This window comes from Anomalospiza imberbis, chromosome 28, assembly GCF_031753505.1.
Source record: "Anomalospiza imberbis isolate Cuckoo-Finch-1a 21T00152 chromosome 28, ASM3175350v1, whole genome shotgun sequence".
In the NCBI taxonomy this organism is placed as follows: Eukaryota; Metazoa; Chordata; class Aves; order Passeriformes; family Viduidae; genus Anomalospiza; species Anomalospiza imberbis.
The window spans coordinates 135,608-153,352 of NC_089708.1; the positions used below are offsets into that span (position 1 = coordinate 135,608).

Below are 17,745 nucleotides of genomic sequence, written 5' to 3' on the forward strand. Positions count from 1 at the left end.
CTTTCTAAAGCTTTTCCTGGCCAGCTGCTCTGGTTGCATGCCTATTAGCATGTCAGGCCCATCTTTCCCTGGCATCCTGGGTTGCTTCAACCACTGAGGACTGTTCTGTGGTGTCTTTCAGAAAGGAAACACAGCCCTGCACATTGCTGCCTTGGCTGGACAACAGGACGTGGTCCGGGAGCTGGTGAACTATGGGGCCAACGTCAATGCACAGTCCCAGGTAGGGTGACCTGATCTGAAACAGGAAGGCACCCATCCTGTGTGATGGTGGTGTCCTCATGGTGGGAACTGTGCCCAGCATGGGTATTTCAGCAGCCCTTTGCAATTTCCCTCTAGTCTTGTTCAGGAGCAAGGACTGCTCTGCCAGACTCCTGAAAAGAGACATGTGTGCAAATGGTGTGGAGGGAGTCTTGAGGCACATGGGGATACCAGTGTGGTCTCTGTTGAGGGAGTCCCTCTCAACACATACAAGCATGCTGAACTTATCCTGGGAGGACTCATGGCTGATGCCTTCCTGGCAAAGCTTTGAGATCTTCAGCAATCCCTGCAGTTAAACACAATGTGCTTCCTTCGCTCTCTCTTCCTTGGGCCTGATAGGGCTGAAAGCTCTTCAGATTTTGCCTGATGGGAGAATTGTCCCTGAAGCTAGGGACAATACTGGCAGTGAGCAGAAGGCAGTGTCTCCTGTAAGTTGACTCTTCTGAAACACTGTTTTTTTCCAGATATGTGGAGCCTTGGGCTCCATTTCTCTGTGATTGCTCCACTGTTGCCAGGTTGTTTTTTTTCTTTTTCACACCTGCAATGGATGCTTCTGCCCCTGTTCACTGACCTGGGAGCGTGGGTGTTGATGGGGGTATAGGTCTTCAAAGACCTCAAGAAACACAAGGAAGAGTTGTGTTGATGTTCATGGCCTTGTGTTTGCAGAAAGGCTTCACACCTCTCTACATGGCAGCGCAGGAGAACCACCTGGAAGTTGTGAAGTTCTTGCTGGAAAATGGAGCCAACCAGAACGTAGCCACAGAGGTAAGATCCTTGGGGAGGAGCCTATGGCCCTGCTTGTGAGGGCTATTGAGGGATGTGCTAGGTCCTGCCATGGCTCCTTGATTCTCTCCCTCTCCTTGGCAGGATGGCTTCACTCCACTAGCTGTGGCTCTCCAGCAAGGACATGAGAACGTGGTTGCTCACCTTATCAACTATGGGACAAAGGGTAAGGTCCGTCTGCCTGCCCTGCACATTGCAGCCCGCAATGACGACACTCGTACAGCTGCTGTGCTGCTGCAGAATGACCCCAATGCTGATGTCCTCTCCAAGGTGTGTGGTTTTCCTGTGCTGTCTCTGGGAGCTTCCCCACATCCCCAGGGTGAACAGCAGCTCGGTATGCTGTATTTATCCATAGTTTCATCAGGGAGCATGTGTCTGGCTGGCTGATCCTTCCTTCTTTCCCTAGACTGGATTCACCCCTTTGCACATTGCAGCCCACTATGAGAATCTCAGTGTGGCCCAATTACTCCTGAACCGTGGAGCCAGTGTCAACTTCACACCCCAGGTGAGTTCAGAATAGGAAGCTACTGGGGCTTGTGCTGCTCTAGCACCAGATGAGGATGCTGTGCCTCCTATCCATGTAGGGTGCAGCAGCAGCTGCCAGGGCATGCTGGTGAGGTGGGACTATGCAGAAAGTAGCACAGATGCATGGGGAGTTGCAATTAATAATGAGCATGAACCTTTTCTGCTATGTCTCCCTTCTGTTAGAAGCAGCCATGCATCCCTGAAAGCTCTTGGGGACCTTGTCTCCAGGCTGAGGGAAAGCTGGTGCTGTTGCTGCAGGGCAGAGCTCATAGAGCTCTTGAGTTAGGATGCCTGTTCCAGACCCAAAGGTGAAGCCCAATCCATGAGCTGGTGCTTTCCTACAAGCTCTGTGTAGCTTCTGTCTGCAGCCTGTAGCTGCACTGCCCTGTTAGACAAGCTGCTCCTCAGTGTTGTCCCTGGGCAGAGATGTAGCTCTCCCTGCCCTCTCTCCTTTGTTTGTCCCTTGCCTTCTTGAAAGAGAAGGGGCTGCTCCTTCTGACAGACTGTCATTGCTCCTGGCAGAATGGGATCACTCCCCTGCACATAGCTTCCCGCCGGGGCAACATCATCATGGTGCGGCTGCTGCTGGACCGCGGGGCCCAGATAGAGACAAGGACCAAGGTGAGAGCACTTCTGAACGCAGCCCATCTTTACATGGGCCATCTCCCTCCCTGAGCTCCTTGTGCCCAGTGCCTACCCTGCAAACATCTTGCTGGGAATGTGAGAGAAGGTCTCTGGCGCACTAAGGGGATGGACCAGTTTTTTTTGCTGGCACATACAGAGGTAAGAGAAGGCTGCATGGCTACAAAGGTGTGCCCTGGGAGCTGAGGCCAGGCTCAGTTTTGCCTTATTTTGCAGACAAGTCCAAAGTCCTGTTAGACCTCTACCTGAGGGAACCCTGCCCTTCATGCCATACTGAGCCCTTGAACCCTCCTTTCTTCCCAGGATGAGCTGACCCCTCTCCACTGTGCAGCACGCAATGGACATGTGAGAATTGCAGAGATCCTCCTGGACCATGGGGCTCCTATTCAAGCCAAAACCAAGGTACCCAGGTGACTTAGTGGGGCTGTGATTGATGCCAGGTCCCAGGGCAGCACAGTGAGGTAACAAGTTGTGCACAGTTGCTGGATGGCACCCATGACTGGCTTGGGGCTTTTTTTGGCCTGACGAGGGGTAAGAAGCTTCCTGCCCTACTTGGCCCTAGCTGGAGTCCTTTGCCTGAGGGCTTCATCCTTCAAAGGGACCAGTCCTGAGAAGGGGATGGCCTGGGTACAGTCTGCCCCATGGCAGCAGGTCTTCAGGCTCTTCCCTCCACTCGACATTGCTCCTCTGTAAGTCTCAGGGGGGGATTTTGAGGCTTCTTTCTGGTAGCACCCTGGGGAACAAGCTGTCTCATCTGCCCTAGACTAGTGTCTGGGGGTGCAAGGCAGGGGCTGGGTGGGATGCCTGGACCCCCTCCTGGCCCAGCCCTGAGGCTCTGCTCCACGGTCGCAGAACGGCTTGTCACCGATCCACATGGCAGCCCAGGGTGACCACCTGGACTGCGTACGCCTGCTCCTGCAGTACAGCGCCGAGATCGACGACATCACCCTGGACCACCTAACGCCTCTGCACGTGGCTGCACACTGTGGACACCACCGCGTGGCCAAGCTGCTGGTGGAGAAGGGGGCCAAGCCCAACTCCCGAGCCCTGGTGAGGAAGGGTGGGTGGGCTGGACCAGGGAAGAGGGAGTGTTCCTGCAAATGACTGTCCATCTGTCTGTCTGCAGAATGGCTTCACACCCCTCCATATTGCCTGCAAGAAAAACCACATCCGTGTGATGGAGCTGCTGCTGAAGACAGGTGCCTCCATTGATGCTGTCACAGAGGTAGGTGGGCTGAACCCATCCTCAACTCTCTTGCTTCTACATGTACACTGTGGGCAACATGGCAAGATGAGATGTCCCTGTTGCTTTTGCCATACCCCTGGGACCTTTCTTGGTGCTCTTTGCAGCTTAGAACCTATTTAGTCTGGCAGTGTCTTCCTGAAGGGCAAGGAGATGCAGGGGAGACAGCAGCTCCCTGTGTTTCCTCCACACTCACCTGCCAGGCTCCTGGAGCAGGCTGGGGACTCAGACTTTGCCTGTGCTGAGACTTGCCCTAGGAAGAAGGAGGAGGGGACAGTAAGAGATATTGCCAAGGCCATAAGTCCTATCATGGTATCTGGCCCCTTTCTCTTCACAGTCCGGCCTGACCCCCCTGCATGTGGCTGCCTTCATGGGACACCTGCCCATCGTCAAGACTCTGCTGCAGCGTGGAGCCTCTCCTAATGTGTCCAACGTGGTGAGTTCCACCCTGGCTGGGGCTTTGGGAGCTCAGCTTATTGGGGCTCAGCAGGATATCCAGGTCCTGCACCTTCTGTTCGCCTGAGCAGTCCCTGGTGTCCTCTGCTTTGTGCTGGCACGAGGAACCAATAGGGGTTGCAGGCACTGCTCTCCTCTGTTCAGAGCAGAGGAATGACTGCAGGGAGGCATTTTCCCTCCTTTGGTCTTACCACTTTATCCTGGTTTTGGTGCAGAAAGTAGAGACTCCTCTACACATGGCAGCCAGAGCTGGGCACACAGATGTGGCAAAGTACCTGCTGCAGAACAAAGCCAAAGCCAATGCTAAGGCCAAGGTAGGTACAGAGGACCTGTGTGATAATCAGCTCTGGGACCAGCTGGTGCTGAGTTTCTTTGCTGTCACGTGCCCAGAGCACTGCCTACTAGGGGCTGTGCAACAGTGGGAGCAAGGCTGGGATCCCTTTGGCATCACAAGCAGGGACTGGTCCAGGTCTGCCCAGACAGCTTCTTTGCCACCCTCACAGGACGACCAGACTCCTCTGCACTGTGCTGCACGCATCGGCCACACTGGCATGGTCAAACTCCTTTTGGAGAACAACGCCAACCCAAATCTGGCCACCACAGCAGGGCACACGCCCCTGCACATCACTGCCAGAGAGGGGCACATGGACACAGCCCTGGCCCTGCTGGAGAAGGGAGCCTCACAGACCTGCATGACCAAGGTAGGCCTCTGAGTCCACTGCTGCAGAAGGCATCGCCCAGCTGGGGCAAGGCTGGGCAGGCTGGTGGCACAGTGTCCCTATCGCAGGAGGGGCAGCCTCCTCCTGTGTTGCAACAGGCACCAGCACTCTCTTCATCTCTGCCACCCTGTGATGGGCTGACTTTCTCCTCAGAAAGGATTTACCCCTCTCCACGTTGCAGCCAAGTATGGAAAGGTGGATGTGGCAGAGCTGCTGTTGGCACATGACGCTCACCCCAATGCAGCAGGGAAGGTGAGTGTTGCTTCTGTGGAAGGAGTGGTCTAGTATGGGGAGAGGCTCTGTCTCACCTGTCTGTACTCTCTCCCCCATTACAGAATGGCCTGACTCCACTGCATGTGGCTGTGCACCACAACAACCTGGAGATTGTCAAGCTGCTGCTTCCAAAGGGGAGCTCCCCACACAACTCCGCCTGGGTAAGTCTGGGCTGGGCTTCCCTAGGGATGTGGGGATGTGGTGTGTGTCCAGTGCCTGCCAGTCTGGGGCCAGCACTGCCCCTCAAGCCCAGCACTCAGGGAATGTATAAGGGACTGATCACTACCAGCCTCTCTCCATGTCTGCTGCTCATGCCTGCCTGTCCTCACACCACGTGCAGCAGGCAGGGTGCCAGGCAGTGGTCCTGTTCCAGCAGATAAGCTGTGTCAGGGACGGTCCTGCTAGCAGCATGGTGGTTACTGCGTGGGTAATGTGTTTCCATGGCAAGTCCTGCAGAGCAGCGCTGCGGTCTGGCAGTTTGGGAAACCACAGGCAAATGTTTGCACGCAGCTATGAAGCAGTGAGTCAGAAAACCCACAAGCTTGTGAGAGTCACCCAGCTCTGAGCATGGGGAGCATCTCCCCCCAGAGCACACCAGCAGGTGCCTTGCTTGCCATGTTGTTTGCAAAAGCTGCATCCTCAAAACAGCCAAGTGGCTGGTGGTGCCAGCCCTCCCCATCTGGCACTTTCCTCTCCCCTGTGCAGGGTGCCGGCAGACATGCTGGGCAGGCACCGGGAGCAGCCGGTACCAGTGCCAGCCCCCGCTGGTCTGCGTCACCGACAGCCTGCACGTCAGCCTGGGCAGCGGGTGTCTGCCAGCTGCTCTCTGCTCCTGCAGCGTGGCAGCGGAGGCAGGACTCAAGGTCCTGCAGTCTCTGCCTGAATACTAATGCTGTGTATTGGGAGTTGAGCTCCACACCTCAGCCAGGCACATTCCAGGAGGTGTGTCTGCCCCAGCTTTTTGCAGCTCCCAGTGGCTGCATACTGCTGCAGAAATTCATGTGTAGAAAACTCCAAGACAGCCCATACCAGTTGAACCTGAAGCAGGTGGTCTTTGAAAGCCCCGTGCTGACTTGGCTTGAAGAGTGAGTGGGATTTGGCATCAGTGTCAGGGCTGGTTGCTGTCAGAGAGATGGTGTGTTGGGGGGGGGGGGCATCCCTGAGCTCTGGAGGCAACTAGGAAGGGCAGGCCTGGCCTGCAGAGGTAGGGTGGCACCTCCTGTCCCTTCTGGTCTGCTTGGCAGGGCTGAGCACTGCAATGAGCCTCTCTCCCTGCAGAATGGGTACACTCCCCTGCACATCGCTGCCAAGCAGAACCAGATGGAAGTGGCCAGCAGCCTGCTGCAGTATGGGGCTTCTGCAAATGCTGAGTCTATGCAGGGAGTCACTCCCCTGCACCTGGCTTCCCAGGAGGGGCATGCAGACATGGTGGCACTGCTTTTCTCCAAACAAGCCAATGGCAACCTTGGCAACAAGGTAAGTTGTCCCAGCGCATCCTGCCAGGCTGGAGGCAAACAAGCCAGCAGAGAACAGCAGCCTGGATGGTGGTCCAGGCCCCTGTGCTTCCCTGCCTTTGGGCAGCAGTACACTGTGTCAGCCAGTTTGCCAGGCTGGAGAGCCGACAGAGTCTCTTGCTGCTGGACCTGCAGTGATGGCAGTCCCACTGTGCTGAGACCTCCTCTCTTTGCAGAGTGGCCTGACTCCTCTCCATCTTGTGGCCCAAGAGGGGCATGTGCTGGTTGCTGATGTTCTAGTGAAACATGGAGTCACAGTGGATGCAATGACCAGGGTAAAGTAGTGCATTGACCAATGTTTTGGTGAAACACGTGGGGGAACTACCTCTAGGCCTGCTCAGGGAAGAGCATTTCTTTTCTTTTTCTTTATGCAAGAGACTCCCTTCTGGCAGGCATCCTTACCGTTTTGCCTATGTCCTGGGGACTTTTCCTCCTCTTCCCTCCCTCCACCTTTCTGGAGGGATGATTCTTGCCTGCTCCTATAGCTCACCTCTGTACCCATAGGTACAGCATGGTTTGAAGCCCTGTGCTTTGGTCTTGGGTTTTTGAGAAGCCCCCACATGCGTGCCTCATCCTTCATGCATGGGGGCTTGCCTGTGGGATGAGCATATCCAAGCCAGAAGGGCAGTAAGCAGTGGTGAGGGCAGACTGAGACCTGATCTTGTCTTTCAGATGGGCTATACCCCACTGCATGTGGCCAGCCATTATGGGAACATCAAGCTGGTGAAGTTTTTGCTGCAGCACCAAGCAGACGTCAATGCCAAGACTAAGGTACAGAGGTGTCCTGTGCTCCAAGGACCCTTCTGCCGTGGGCAAACAGCATGCAGGTTGATGGGGAAGTGGAGCTGTCCTCATGCTCCAGGCATGAAGCACCATGTGTGAGGCCTGGGGGCATTTCTGGGACAGCAGACTTCCAGAACTGATTGCAGCATCCTCTGTCCTCCCCTTAGCTGGGCTACACCCCCCTGCACCAAGCGGCACAGCAGGGCCACACGGATGTGGTGACGCTGCTGCTGAAGCACGGCGCGTCTCCCAACGAGATCAGCATGGTGAGTACAATGCTTCCCTGTACCTCTCCACTCTGTGGCAAGCTCAGGCAGTTGCCTGAGCTGTCCTGTGGCTGCTGCTGACCCAATCTTTCCTCTGTGCACAGAATGGCACCACTCCCCTGGCCATCGCAAAGCGGCTTGGCTACATTTCTGTCACAGACGTGCTCAAGATTGTCACAGAGGAAACTGACATCCCGGTGAGCCCCTGGCTACTAGGACCAGGATGCTGTGGAGGAGGGCTGGGACTGGGAGCAGCCTGGGAAAGGTCTGCAGCTGGGTGCCTAGCCCAAGTGTAAGAGTCAGCTGCAGATAGCTGTGCAGCAAAATGCTGGCTTCCTCTGACTCTGCTCTGCTCTCTGCTCCCACAGTCAGTTGGCGACAAGCACCGCATGAGCTTCCCAGAGACTGTAGATGAGATTCTGGACGTATCAGAGGATGAAGGTGAGGGGTGGGAATTGGGTCACACCATCCCAGAGATCTGCCGGCTGGGTCAGTGTGGCAGGCAGCAGTCAAGGGGATGGCACTGGTGTTCCTGCTGGAACAGGGACACCCCCAGGCCAGGGGAGCTGTGTGGGCCCTGCTGTGGTCTTGCAGAGAGGACGAGGGAAGCCCACCAGACTCCTGAGGTGGCACCTCCTGCCTTGGGTGCTTCCCTGCACTATGCAGGAGGGATATGTCTGGACATCTCCGTGATCCCATGCCCCAGGGACTGTGCAGAGAGCCCTTGGGCACGCAGAGCCCCCACTGTGCCTTGCTCAGGCAAGGAGGGTACCAGCTCCCAGCCCAGCTGTAGCTGATTTGCTCCTGCACCCTCCCACCAATACCTCACTTTTGCCTCTTCTTACTTTGCAGGCACTGCTCATGTCACAGTAATGGGTATGAAATGTGTCCCCCGCCCCAGCTCAATGGCCCATTTCACCCCATGGCCACTAACCATCTGCACGCCATGTCCATCTGCTGAGCCTTGCTGCTGGTCTGGTGCTCTCCAGCGCCAGCCCTGCCATCCTACCCTGCCAATCCATGTCCGTGCTGCTTGCTGTGGTGTGACTGCATGAATGGGCATCCTCCCACTCAGGAGGACCCTGACTCCCTTGTCAGACCCAGGCCCTGTCCATGGCAGGTGGAGGAACCTCGCACTGTAACAATCCCTGGTATCCCCCCACAGCTGCCCCATGCCATCTTCACCAGAGCAGGGATTAACCTGAGAACTCAAGGGTCTCTGTGCTGCTGTGGTCCTCTCCCCATCTCTGGGGCACTCTGTCTGCTGCAGGAAGTGCTGGACACCCTCCCACAGGGCACTGGCCAGAGCCAAACTCTGATGAGCTAGTTAGCAATGGGGCCAGTGGTCAGCATTAGCAGAGCTCTGTGTCTCCAGTGGGGTGTGGTGTTAGGGCAGCCTCCTGCACCCCCAGTTGTGCCTATGTCCCTGTCCCAGGCATCAAAGTGTAAGGCATCCCCTGCAGTCTCTGCACTGTGTTTGGTGCTGTGAGAAAGAGGTTAGTGAGCAGCCAAATTTCCTGGTGGCTCCCACAGCTCCTGTCCCGCTGGCCTGCCCTGCCAGCAGACCCATTCTGGCAGACAGCAAAGCCCTCCCTGTGTCCAGCTGAGACCCAGGGGGCAAGTGTGTGTGTGTCCAGCAGTTGGAGCAGGGATGGGACCTGGTTCCAGCCCTGAGGAGGAGTGGGAGCAAGGGCTGGATATCTGTGTTCCCTTGTCCATCTGCCTCTGCTTGCTGAGCCAACTCTTGGTTTCAGAGGAAGAGCTGATTGCACCAAAGCCCAAGACACCTGATCTCAGAGACCAGGAAGGCAAAAGGGAGATACTGGAGTTGATGACCACAACGACACTGGAGCAAACGTAAGAGACACTGTATGGTGGGGAGGGAGCAGGTGCAGGGCACAGGACCAGCCTTGTGCTGGGCAAGAGGCACATAAGGCTTCGGGCAAGGAACAGATCACTGAGCCCTCACCGGCTGGCCTAGCAGGCATAGCTGATCAGAGCTGTTCCTGCACCAGGACATGGGACTGCTGCTTAGTTTGCCCTTGTCCAACAGCCCAGGACTCTGTGGGAATGGGCAGGGGCTGAGGGACCCTCCCACTTCCATGGCTGTCACTACCCTCTCCTGCCAGGGTGGAGTCTCCAGCTGTCCTGCAGGTCCCCTGCATCCCACCTGAAACTGTGGTGACCAGAGCTGAGGAGACTGAGCAGGTAGGACCTGTGGAGACAGAAGCTGAGCAAGTCAGCCTGCTGCATGCACCCTCGGTGTCCCCGCAGGAGGTGAGCATGAGATACAGCCTGCCATGGCCATCTGCAGACATTCCCTGCTGGGGCAGTTCCTCCGTCACTACAGAGCTCAAGTGTGTGATGGGTAATGGGCATTGACCCGGCAGTACAGGACTGTCCAGTGAGGATTGTGCAAGGGTGGGCAGGCTCAACACCCCCAGATAGGATCCCTTGCCCACAAGGTCTGTTCCCTGTCTTACACAGCCCTCCAAAGAGTTCGACGAGGACTCTCTGATCCCCAGCAGCCCTGCCACTGAGACCTCAGATAACATCAGCCCAGTGGCCAGCCCCGTGCACACAGGGTGAGTGCCCAGCCTGTGCAGCTCTGCAACATGCTCTGTTCATGAGCTGTCTGCAAGGTGGCCACATGCCCATGCCTCTGTCCACTCCAGGTTCCTGGTGAGCTTCATGGTGGATGCTCGTGGTGGCTCCATGCGGGGCAGCCGGCACCACGGTCTGCGCGTGGTCATCCCGCCCCGTGCCTGTGCTGCACCAACCCGCATTACCTGCCGCCTAGTGAAGCCCCAAAAGCTACCCGCACCCCCACCACTGGCTGAGGAGGAGGGTCTGGGCAGTCGGATCATTGCTCTGGGGCCTGCTGGTGCCCAGTTCCTCAGGTGAGCACAGCTGGGAAAAGAGCAGATTGGGCTGCCCACTCCAGGGTCATGCCTCAGGACTGGGAACAGACCTGGGTTCATCCGGAGGGCTTTACCAGACAGGGCAAGACTTCTGCCTATATCTGCTTCTTGAGGTTGCCAGAGGAGAGATCCCAACTCTTGTTGGGTGCAACATGTCTCTGGCATGGGTCGTTCAAGAGTAACAGAACAGTGTCAGAAAAGCCCTGAGCAGCCCTGTCCCAGCAGGTGCAGAGCCCTCTTTCGCAGAGAGAGGGAAGTCAGCAGTCCATCTTCCCCAGAGCCCAGGGCCATCTTGCTGCCTGCGTGTCCTTGTGGCAGCTTGTGGGTGCCAGTGGCCTTCCTTTGATATCTGCAGCCCTGTCATTGTGGAGATTCCACACTTTGCCTCGTATGGACGTGGAGACCGCGAGCTGGTAGTGCTGCGCAGCGAGAACGGCTCTGTGTGGAAGGAGCACCGCAACCGCTACGAGGAGAGCTACATGGACCAGCTGCTCAATGGCATGGATGAGGGTGGGTGTGGCAGGAGGGCAGGGGCTGCACCCCTGACAGCTCCCTGCAGGCAAGGCTGCACTGGCCTGGGAGCTGGAATGGGGCTGAGTGCTGTGGTCAGTGTAGCACGGTGGGGTGTTGGGTGACAGCCACAGGCTTGGTGTATGAGCACTGATGGCTGTGCTGCCCTTGCAGAGCTGGAGAGCCAGGAGGAGCTGGATAAAAAGAGAGTCTGCCGCATCATCACCACCGACTTCCCTCTCTACTTTGTGGTCATGTCCCGGATTTGCCAGGACTGCGATATGATTGGCCCTGAGGGAGGGTGTTTGAAGAGCACACTGGTGCCCATGGTACAGGCCACCTTCCCAGACACTGCTGTCACCAAAAGAGTGAGGCTGGCCCTGCAGGTGAGCCTCAGAGAGCTTGGCCTGAGGCCCAGACATGCTTCTGCAATCAGGAGTGGGCAGCAAGCTCAGGCTGTGCCCCAGCCTGGGGAAAAACCATCCCTGATGCCCATCCTTGTGCTACCCACAGGCACAGCCTGTACCTGATGAGTTGGTGACTAAGCTGCTGGGGAACCAAGCGACTTTCAGCCCCATTGTCACAGTGGAGCCACGACGGAGGAAGTTCCACCGCCCCATTGGCCTCCGGATCCCACTGCCACCATCCTGGAAGGACAATCCCCGAGACAGTGGTGAGGGTGACACCACCAGCCTACGTCTGCTCTGCAGTGTGATCGGTGAGGCTGCAGGCATGCTCTCTGTGGGGGTGGGCTGGGATGCTTCAGGGGGATGCAGCTCCAGGGAGCTCAGTAAAGGGCACATCTGTGGAGAAAGCAAATGCCTAGGGGATGCAGACTCCAGGCTTATGGAAAGACAGTATGTTTACCCGTGCTTTCTGCTGCAGGAGGGACAGCCCAAGCCCAGTGGGAAGACATAACAGGCACCACAAAGCTAGTCTATGAAAATGAATGTGCTAACTTTACCACCAATGTGTCTGCCAGGTGAGTCCTGGGCAAAAGTGTGCTCATCTGGGGATATCTGGTGCTCCTTGGGCCTTGCTAGAGCCTTTGCCAGGAGAAGCCCCTTACCCCTGGTGCTGTGCTGCCCTATTCCTACATGCAGGGTGGTTTCCTCTACCTTTGAGACCCCCATGCTGCCTGAGCACACTTCAGGAAACAGTCATGACAGCTGGGTGTGCAGAAAGAAGGAGACCATTATTTGTACTTGGCTGGGTCCCCATCCAAGATGGGGCTGCACCTGTGTCCAGAACTCCTGGGGCTTCCTTTGCAGTCCAGTTGGCTGTTGAAGGGGGTGGGGGCAGCTGGCTGGTGCCACCTCCCAGCAGCACCCCGACCCAGATCTCCTGCAGGTTCTGGCTGGCTGACTGCCCACGCACAGCTGAGGCTGTGCACTTTGCCACCATGCTGTACAAGGAGCTGACAGCTGTGCCCTACATGGCCAAATTCGTGGTGTTTGCCAAGATGAATGATGCGCGAGAAGGCCGGCTGCGCTGCTACTGCATGACTGATGACAAGGTTGACAAGACTTTAGAGCAGCATGAGAACTTCACTGAGGTGGCCCGCAGCAGGGACATTGAGGTTTGTCCCCAGCAGCAGGGGAGACAGATGTGTGGAGGGCAGAAGGGAGAGGGATAGCAAAGTGATGGGAGACTGATACCAGTGGAAGGGCCTGGCCCTGGCCTGGCTAGGAGAGTTCCTGCCCTGCCCAGCAGCAGGAGAAGCAGCTCTGCACAGAGTCTGAGCATGTTTTCTGCTCCCGGCCAGGTGGTAGAGGGAATGCCTTTGCATGTTGAACTCTCAGGGAACCTGGTGCCTGTCAAGAAGGCTGCTCAGCCCCGCACCTTCCTCTTCCAGTCCTTCCAGGAGAATCGTCTTGTCATTCCCATCAAGGTAATGTCCGGGTACAAGACTGAGCAAGTAGTTATGGCCCTTGGCTTGTGCCAAGCCACCTAACTGGGCTCTGGCACCCAGGTCCGGGACAGCAGCCGGGAAGCCAGTGGCTCCCTGTCTTTCTTGCGCAAGGCCATGAAATACGAGGACCTTCAGCATGTGCTCTGCCACCTGAACATCAGCATACCACCCTGCACCAAGGTCAGTGTAGGGTCTTTGGCATTCTGGTAGGGGGCAGTGAGGGTCCATCCCTTCCCCAAGTGCAGGGGACAGCCCTTGCTGTCAGCTTTCTTCACCTGCTCCATGTCATGCCACTCAGGAGGTGAAGGAGAAGCAGTCGTGACAGGGCAGAGCTGCTGCCCTCTTTTCAAACTGTTCACCTCTTGGTTTGTCATCACTTTCACAGGGAAGTGGCAGTGATGAGCGAAGGAGGACACTAACACCATTGTCTCTGCGGGAGCGATACAGCATTCTAAGTGAGACCAGTTTTGGTATGCAGCCTGCTGGGAACATTCCAGCCCACTCACTACCTGCATTTGGGGTGCCCAAGCCAGTGGAAAGCTGGGATGATCCTGTCATAGTTGCACTCACAGAAACTTCCCTTTCCCTGAAGGTTCCCTTGGTCCTGCCTGCAGGGCAGTGCTGTGCCTACGGGTCTGTGTGACCCCCACAGCCAGAACCCCATTCCCCTCACCACTCTGGTGCAGGGCCCTGTGCAGCTGAGCTGTGACTCCCTCTTCTCCTCCAGGCTCTCTGAGCAGCACAGACAAGGCAGACCAGAAGATGGTTGACATAGCAGAACAGCTGGGCCTCAGCTGGGCCGGTGAGTCCACACTTGACAGTTCTGAAGATGCACAACACCCCTCGGAAAGCTGACACTTAGGGAGGCTGGAAGTGTGCTGCCATGTGTAGTGACTGCTTTGCAGTGCAGCCCTGCTGTGAGCATTCCAGGGCACTGAAGTGAACCTTCCCGTGGCTGTGCACATATTCACCTGCATGGGTACCAGGCTAGGGCTTTGTTATGAGTTGTTCATATTGCTGCTGTTTGTTGCAGCCACACATCCAATGGCAGAGCCCACACTTCTTAGCATGCGACCCTCCTGTGCTAGGCATAGCCAGCCTGAGCAGGGGGGCTTCAACCCCTGCCCCATCCCAGCTCCTGCTCCTGCATGTTCTGCTGTGTTCAGTTGTATGTAACATAGGGTCTCTGCACTGGTCCTGGCCGAGCCCTTCACAGCATCCCTAGCCTTGTGGGAGGCACCAGAAGGTGTGATACTGACACGGTGTTTTCCCCAGAGCTGGCACGTGAGCTGCAGTTTGGGGTGGATGACATCAACAGGATACGTGTGGAGAACCCCAACTCCCTACTGGAGCAGAGCATAGCCTTACTCAACCTCTGGGCCAGCCGTGAGGGCAAGGATGTCAAGAGTGAGTAGCTGTGGTGCCCTCTTACAGGCACAGAGATGGCATGGCTAGCTATGCAGAGCAGTGTGTGCATCTTCAAGGATCACTGGCTGGCTTTACAGTGGTGGTTCATGCATATCTGCCTTCCCTGCCCACCTGGAGGGTGTCTGGGGCATGGCTGTGTCTCCCCAAGTGACCGGTTAGCTGACACCATCTTCCCCCTGCAGTTGAGAACCTGTACACAGCGCTGAGGAACATTGACCGCAGCGAGATTGTCAACATGCTGGAGGGCTCCGGACGGCAGAGCCGCAGCCTGAAGGGAAGCTGGCGCTACACAGACAGAGACTACTCCCTCTCACCATCCCAGATGAATGGTGAGCCCCAGCTTCTGGCAGGGAATGCAGGAGGGCCCTGGGGGCATAGTCTGTGCAGAGATTGGTTCTGGTGTCTTGCCTGACCAGGTTGCACCCACTGAGAACTGAGTGGGCACAAGGCGTTGCTGACAGATGTGGCCTCTTCACTGGGGCTTACACTGCAGAAAGCTTGGCTCTGCCATACTGCTTTCTCAGAAACTCTCCAGGTGGGATTGACATGTGTTCCTTATCCCAGTGTGAGAGGTGAGAGGTGTCTCGGGCTGTGCAAGCTGCTCAGTGGCCAGGGAGCTCACTGAGTCCTGGGTGTACAGCTGTGGTGGTGTGCCTGGGCTGGATCCCAGGCAGAGTGGGCCTGGATGTGGGGACACAGCCAGAGTCAGCTGTGGCATAAGCTGCTGGGAACCGGCACATCAGACAGGGGCAGGGCTTTGTGCTGCTACAGCCCTGCACTGTGGCTCTGGCCCTGCAGTGCTGGCTCATCGCTCTCTCCCTCTCTTGTCTCTCCCCTTGTTCTGTTTTCTCAAACATGCCACCTAGTGCTGCCAGGTGCGGGCACTCCTGTGGGTCACTTCATCTTTCTCCTCTGAGCTCATCCTGGCCTCTCCTTCTCTCATCTTCCACTGCCTGTCTCCACTGTCTCCACCTCAGCTAAGCCCTCTGGGAGCCGCATCCTGCTCCAGCGACTGCATGTCACCAGGGACTACCCCTCTTACAGCTGTCATGCTTGCAGGCAGCCATCCCAGGCCTTCTTCTCCTGCACAGTCCCACGCTCCTTCCCTTGCTGGCACTGCATTGCATGCCCCTAGCCAGGCACCTGGGTGCCCATGAGTGAGGTGCCCTTTCTGTGCCAAGGGTCCCAGCTGTACCCTGTGCCTTGGCTATGGCTGGCATTCCCTGGCTGCCAAGGGAGCAGAACAGGTTCACTGCTGATCTCCAGGGGTGAAAAAATGGCTCAAAGCTGGAAAAGGCTGAGCAAAGCCATCTGCATGGGTGGGAGTGCCTGGCTTGGTTGTAGTACATATGGATGTGCCTGAGCTGTGCACATGGCCCTGGGCGATGAGACATAACAATGGCTCGTAGCCCTGGAGACATCAGTGGGGTTGTAAGGCCCTGGCTGCCTTCTGCAGGGCCTTGGGGTTGCATGGCATGCTCAGGGGCCATCCTTCTCTGCTCATGGTACTTCCAACCTGCTCTTTTGTGCTGTGGAGAGTGTTTGGCTTTGAGAGTTGGTGCCTGCCAGACTTGGCTACTTGAACTCCAGGCTAATGGCCAGCCAGCTGATGCTGGATGGGGGCTGTGGGCAGGGACCAGGGGGTCTGATGGAGCAGGGTAGCAAAGGGGGCACTGTGTCCTGCAGTGTGAATGAAGAATCGTGTGAACACCAGGCACACCAGGCCAGTCCTCCTCACAGGGGGGAGGCAGCCCCAGGACCTGCCCAAACCAGCCCCAGGATTTGAAGGGAGGCATGGCAGCATTTGCAGGGACCATGTGAAAGCAGCCGCTGCTGTGAGCACAGCCCTGCTCAGCCTGGCCACAGGAAGCTGTGGCATGACCATTGCTGTCCTTGGGGCTGTCATCCTCCCAGAAGCTGTTTCCCTTTTGCCCTACTGTGCTGGTGCGTGCGTGAGGTGGCTGCTGGACATGATGCCTCTGTCTGCCCATATAGGTTACGCTTCACTGCAGGACGAGCTGCTGTCCCCTGCCTCCCTGCATTACACACTGCCATCCCCGCTGCGTGCCGACCAGTACTGGAATGAGGTGGCCATCATGGATGCTATCCCCATGGCTGCCACTGAGCAGGATGCCCTGATGGAGATGTCCGACATGCAGGTGTGGTCCTCAGGGCTCACCCCCTCGCTGGTGACTGCTGAGGACTCCTCTCTGGAGTGCAGCAAGGCTGAGGACTCGGATGCCACAAGCGAAGGCCGGTTCCCAGGGCAACTTCTAGCAGATGCTCATGGCCCAGACCACATGGGCTCTATGGACCTGGTTGAGGATGACACAGTGGACTCAGATGCCATGAATGGCCTGATTGACCTTCTAGAGCAGGAGGAGGGGCAGAGGCCAGAGGGGAAGATGCCATCTGGTGATCATCAACCAGGGACTGGGGAGCAGGACCCGGAGAGTGAAGTCTCTTTTGTTTCAGTTCAGGAGAAGGTGCAAGCCAGGATCATGACATCACCTACCTTTAGCCATGATGTGGAGAAGAGTGCAGACAGGTACTGCAGCCTGGGGCACCAGGGTGACCGTGGTAGGGGAGCACAACTGCTTTGCCAGTTCCTGCCCTGTGCTGGGCCAGCTGCAATAATCTTCCTGCTTTGCTTGTTTCCCTGCTGGTCTCCAGCTCTGGAGCGCAGGCATCTGCGGTACATAGAACAGTGGTTAGGCCGAGCACCTCACGCCTTTCTGGCAATGCTCTGGAGGGCTCCTTGCAGAGCACCTGGAAGAGACCCCAGTCAGCCAGGCCCTGCATGTTGGTTGTACTTACGAGAGCTAACCTAACCTGGGCTGCCTCCTCCCACATTCCTGGTGGCACTGGACCCATGAAGTCCCTGGCAGCACCCAGAAATGCACCACAGCATTAGACCACATTAGAGTTAGACCATACTAGACCATGAGAGTACAGCATGCTCTTGCCTCAGACCCTGGCCGCCAAGCTGTGAGGCTGTGGGATGGGCAGGGAGCATGGCATAGAGGTGGCCTGTGCCTTTTGTGCATCTGTGTGTTTTGTGCTGCTTCTGCCAGGCGCCCAGCAGCGCTGTGAGCTGGGGAGTGCAGCTAGCACCTGTGGGGTGCAGGCTGCACTGGTGTGCCTGCCAGAGCTCGGCTGGCGCTCAGGGTGCAGCACTCCGTGCAAAGCTGACTGCCTCTCTCTCTCTGTCTCTCTCTCCCTATCCCTGTCCCTCTCTGGTGCCCAGGCTGAGGGACTGGAATGCAGAAGGCTCCTTTATCTCCTGCCTACAGGACCTGACAGCGGGCTCCTGGCAGGAGGGAGTCACCCGAAGGCTGCTCTCAACGCACACCACAGCCTCTGGGGCACAGGGCCAGGAGCAAGAGCAGGTCCTGGTGCCAGCCATGGAGCTGATGCGGATCAGCTCTGCAGAGGACAGCGACTGGCAGCCTCAGCACCCCACAGGCGGCTGGCAGGAGGAGGCCGACAGCCGCTTCTTTGGGCAGGTGAGG

The 17,745-nt window shown here is 57.1% G+C and overlaps 1 protein-coding gene across 12 annotated transcripts in view; it reads left to right on the forward strand.

Moving 5' to 3' along the window:
* The window catches only part of ANK1 (ankyrin 1), a 55,583-nt gene that overhangs the window by 31,667 nt on the left and 6,171 nt on the right, over positions 1–17,745 (forward strand). For 7 of the 12 annotated variants that reach the window (XM_068174621.1, XM_068174622.1, XM_068174627.1 and 4 more), the window contains 37 exons: positions 122–220; positions 925–1,023; positions 1,126–1,311; positions 1,448–1,546; positions 2,089–2,187; positions 2,512–2,610; positions 3,061–3,258; positions 3,335–3,433; positions 3,789–3,887; positions 4,123–4,221; positions 4,411–4,608; positions 4,780–4,878; positions 4,962–5,060; positions 6,178–6,375; positions 6,590–6,688; positions 7,086–7,184; positions 7,364–7,462; positions 7,567–7,659; positions 7,831–7,903; positions 8,315–8,338; positions 9,217–9,319; positions 9,592–9,739; positions 9,950–10,047; positions 10,138–10,362; positions 10,739–10,893; positions 11,068–11,279; positions 11,407–11,611; positions 11,779–11,875; positions 12,244–12,472; positions 12,659–12,784; positions 12,866–12,985; positions 13,191–13,275; positions 13,533–13,607; positions 14,081–14,212; positions 14,416–14,562; positions 16,229–16,781; positions 17,481–17,739. In XM_068174621.1, the coding sequence (XP_068030722.1) occupies positions 122–220; positions 925–1,023; positions 1,126–1,311; positions 1,448–1,546; positions 2,089–2,187; positions 2,512–2,610; positions 3,061–3,258; positions 3,335–3,433; positions 3,789–3,887; positions 4,123–4,221; positions 4,411–4,608; positions 4,780–4,878; positions 4,962–5,060; positions 6,178–6,375; positions 6,590–6,688; positions 7,086–7,184; positions 7,364–7,462; positions 7,567–7,659; positions 7,831–7,903; positions 8,315–8,338; positions 9,217–9,319; positions 9,592–9,739; positions 9,950–10,047; positions 10,138–10,362; positions 10,739–10,893; positions 11,068–11,279; positions 11,407–11,611; positions 11,779–11,875; positions 12,244–12,472; positions 12,659–12,784; positions 12,866–12,985; positions 13,191–13,275; positions 13,533–13,607; positions 14,081–14,212; positions 14,416–14,562; positions 16,229–16,781; positions 17,481–17,739 (5,226 nt within the window). Of the gene's footprint in view, positions 1–121; positions 221–924; positions 1,024–1,125; positions 1,312–1,447; positions 1,547–2,088; positions 2,188–2,511; positions 2,611–3,060; positions 3,259–3,334; positions 3,434–3,788; positions 3,888–4,122; positions 4,222–4,410; positions 4,609–4,779; positions 4,879–4,961; positions 5,061–6,177; positions 6,376–6,589; positions 6,689–7,085; positions 7,185–7,363; positions 7,463–7,566; positions 7,660–7,830; positions 7,904–8,314; positions 8,339–9,216; positions 9,320–9,591; positions 9,740–9,949; positions 10,048–10,137; positions 10,363–10,738; positions 10,894–11,067; positions 11,280–11,406; positions 11,612–11,778; positions 11,876–12,243; positions 12,473–12,658; positions 12,785–12,865; positions 12,986–13,190; positions 13,276–13,532; positions 13,608–14,080; positions 14,213–14,415; positions 14,563–16,228; positions 16,782–17,480; positions 17,740–17,745 lie in introns of those variants that run through there. The other 5 variants (XM_068174625.1, XM_068174629.1, XM_068174634.1 and 2 more) reach the window with 4 other exon arrangements.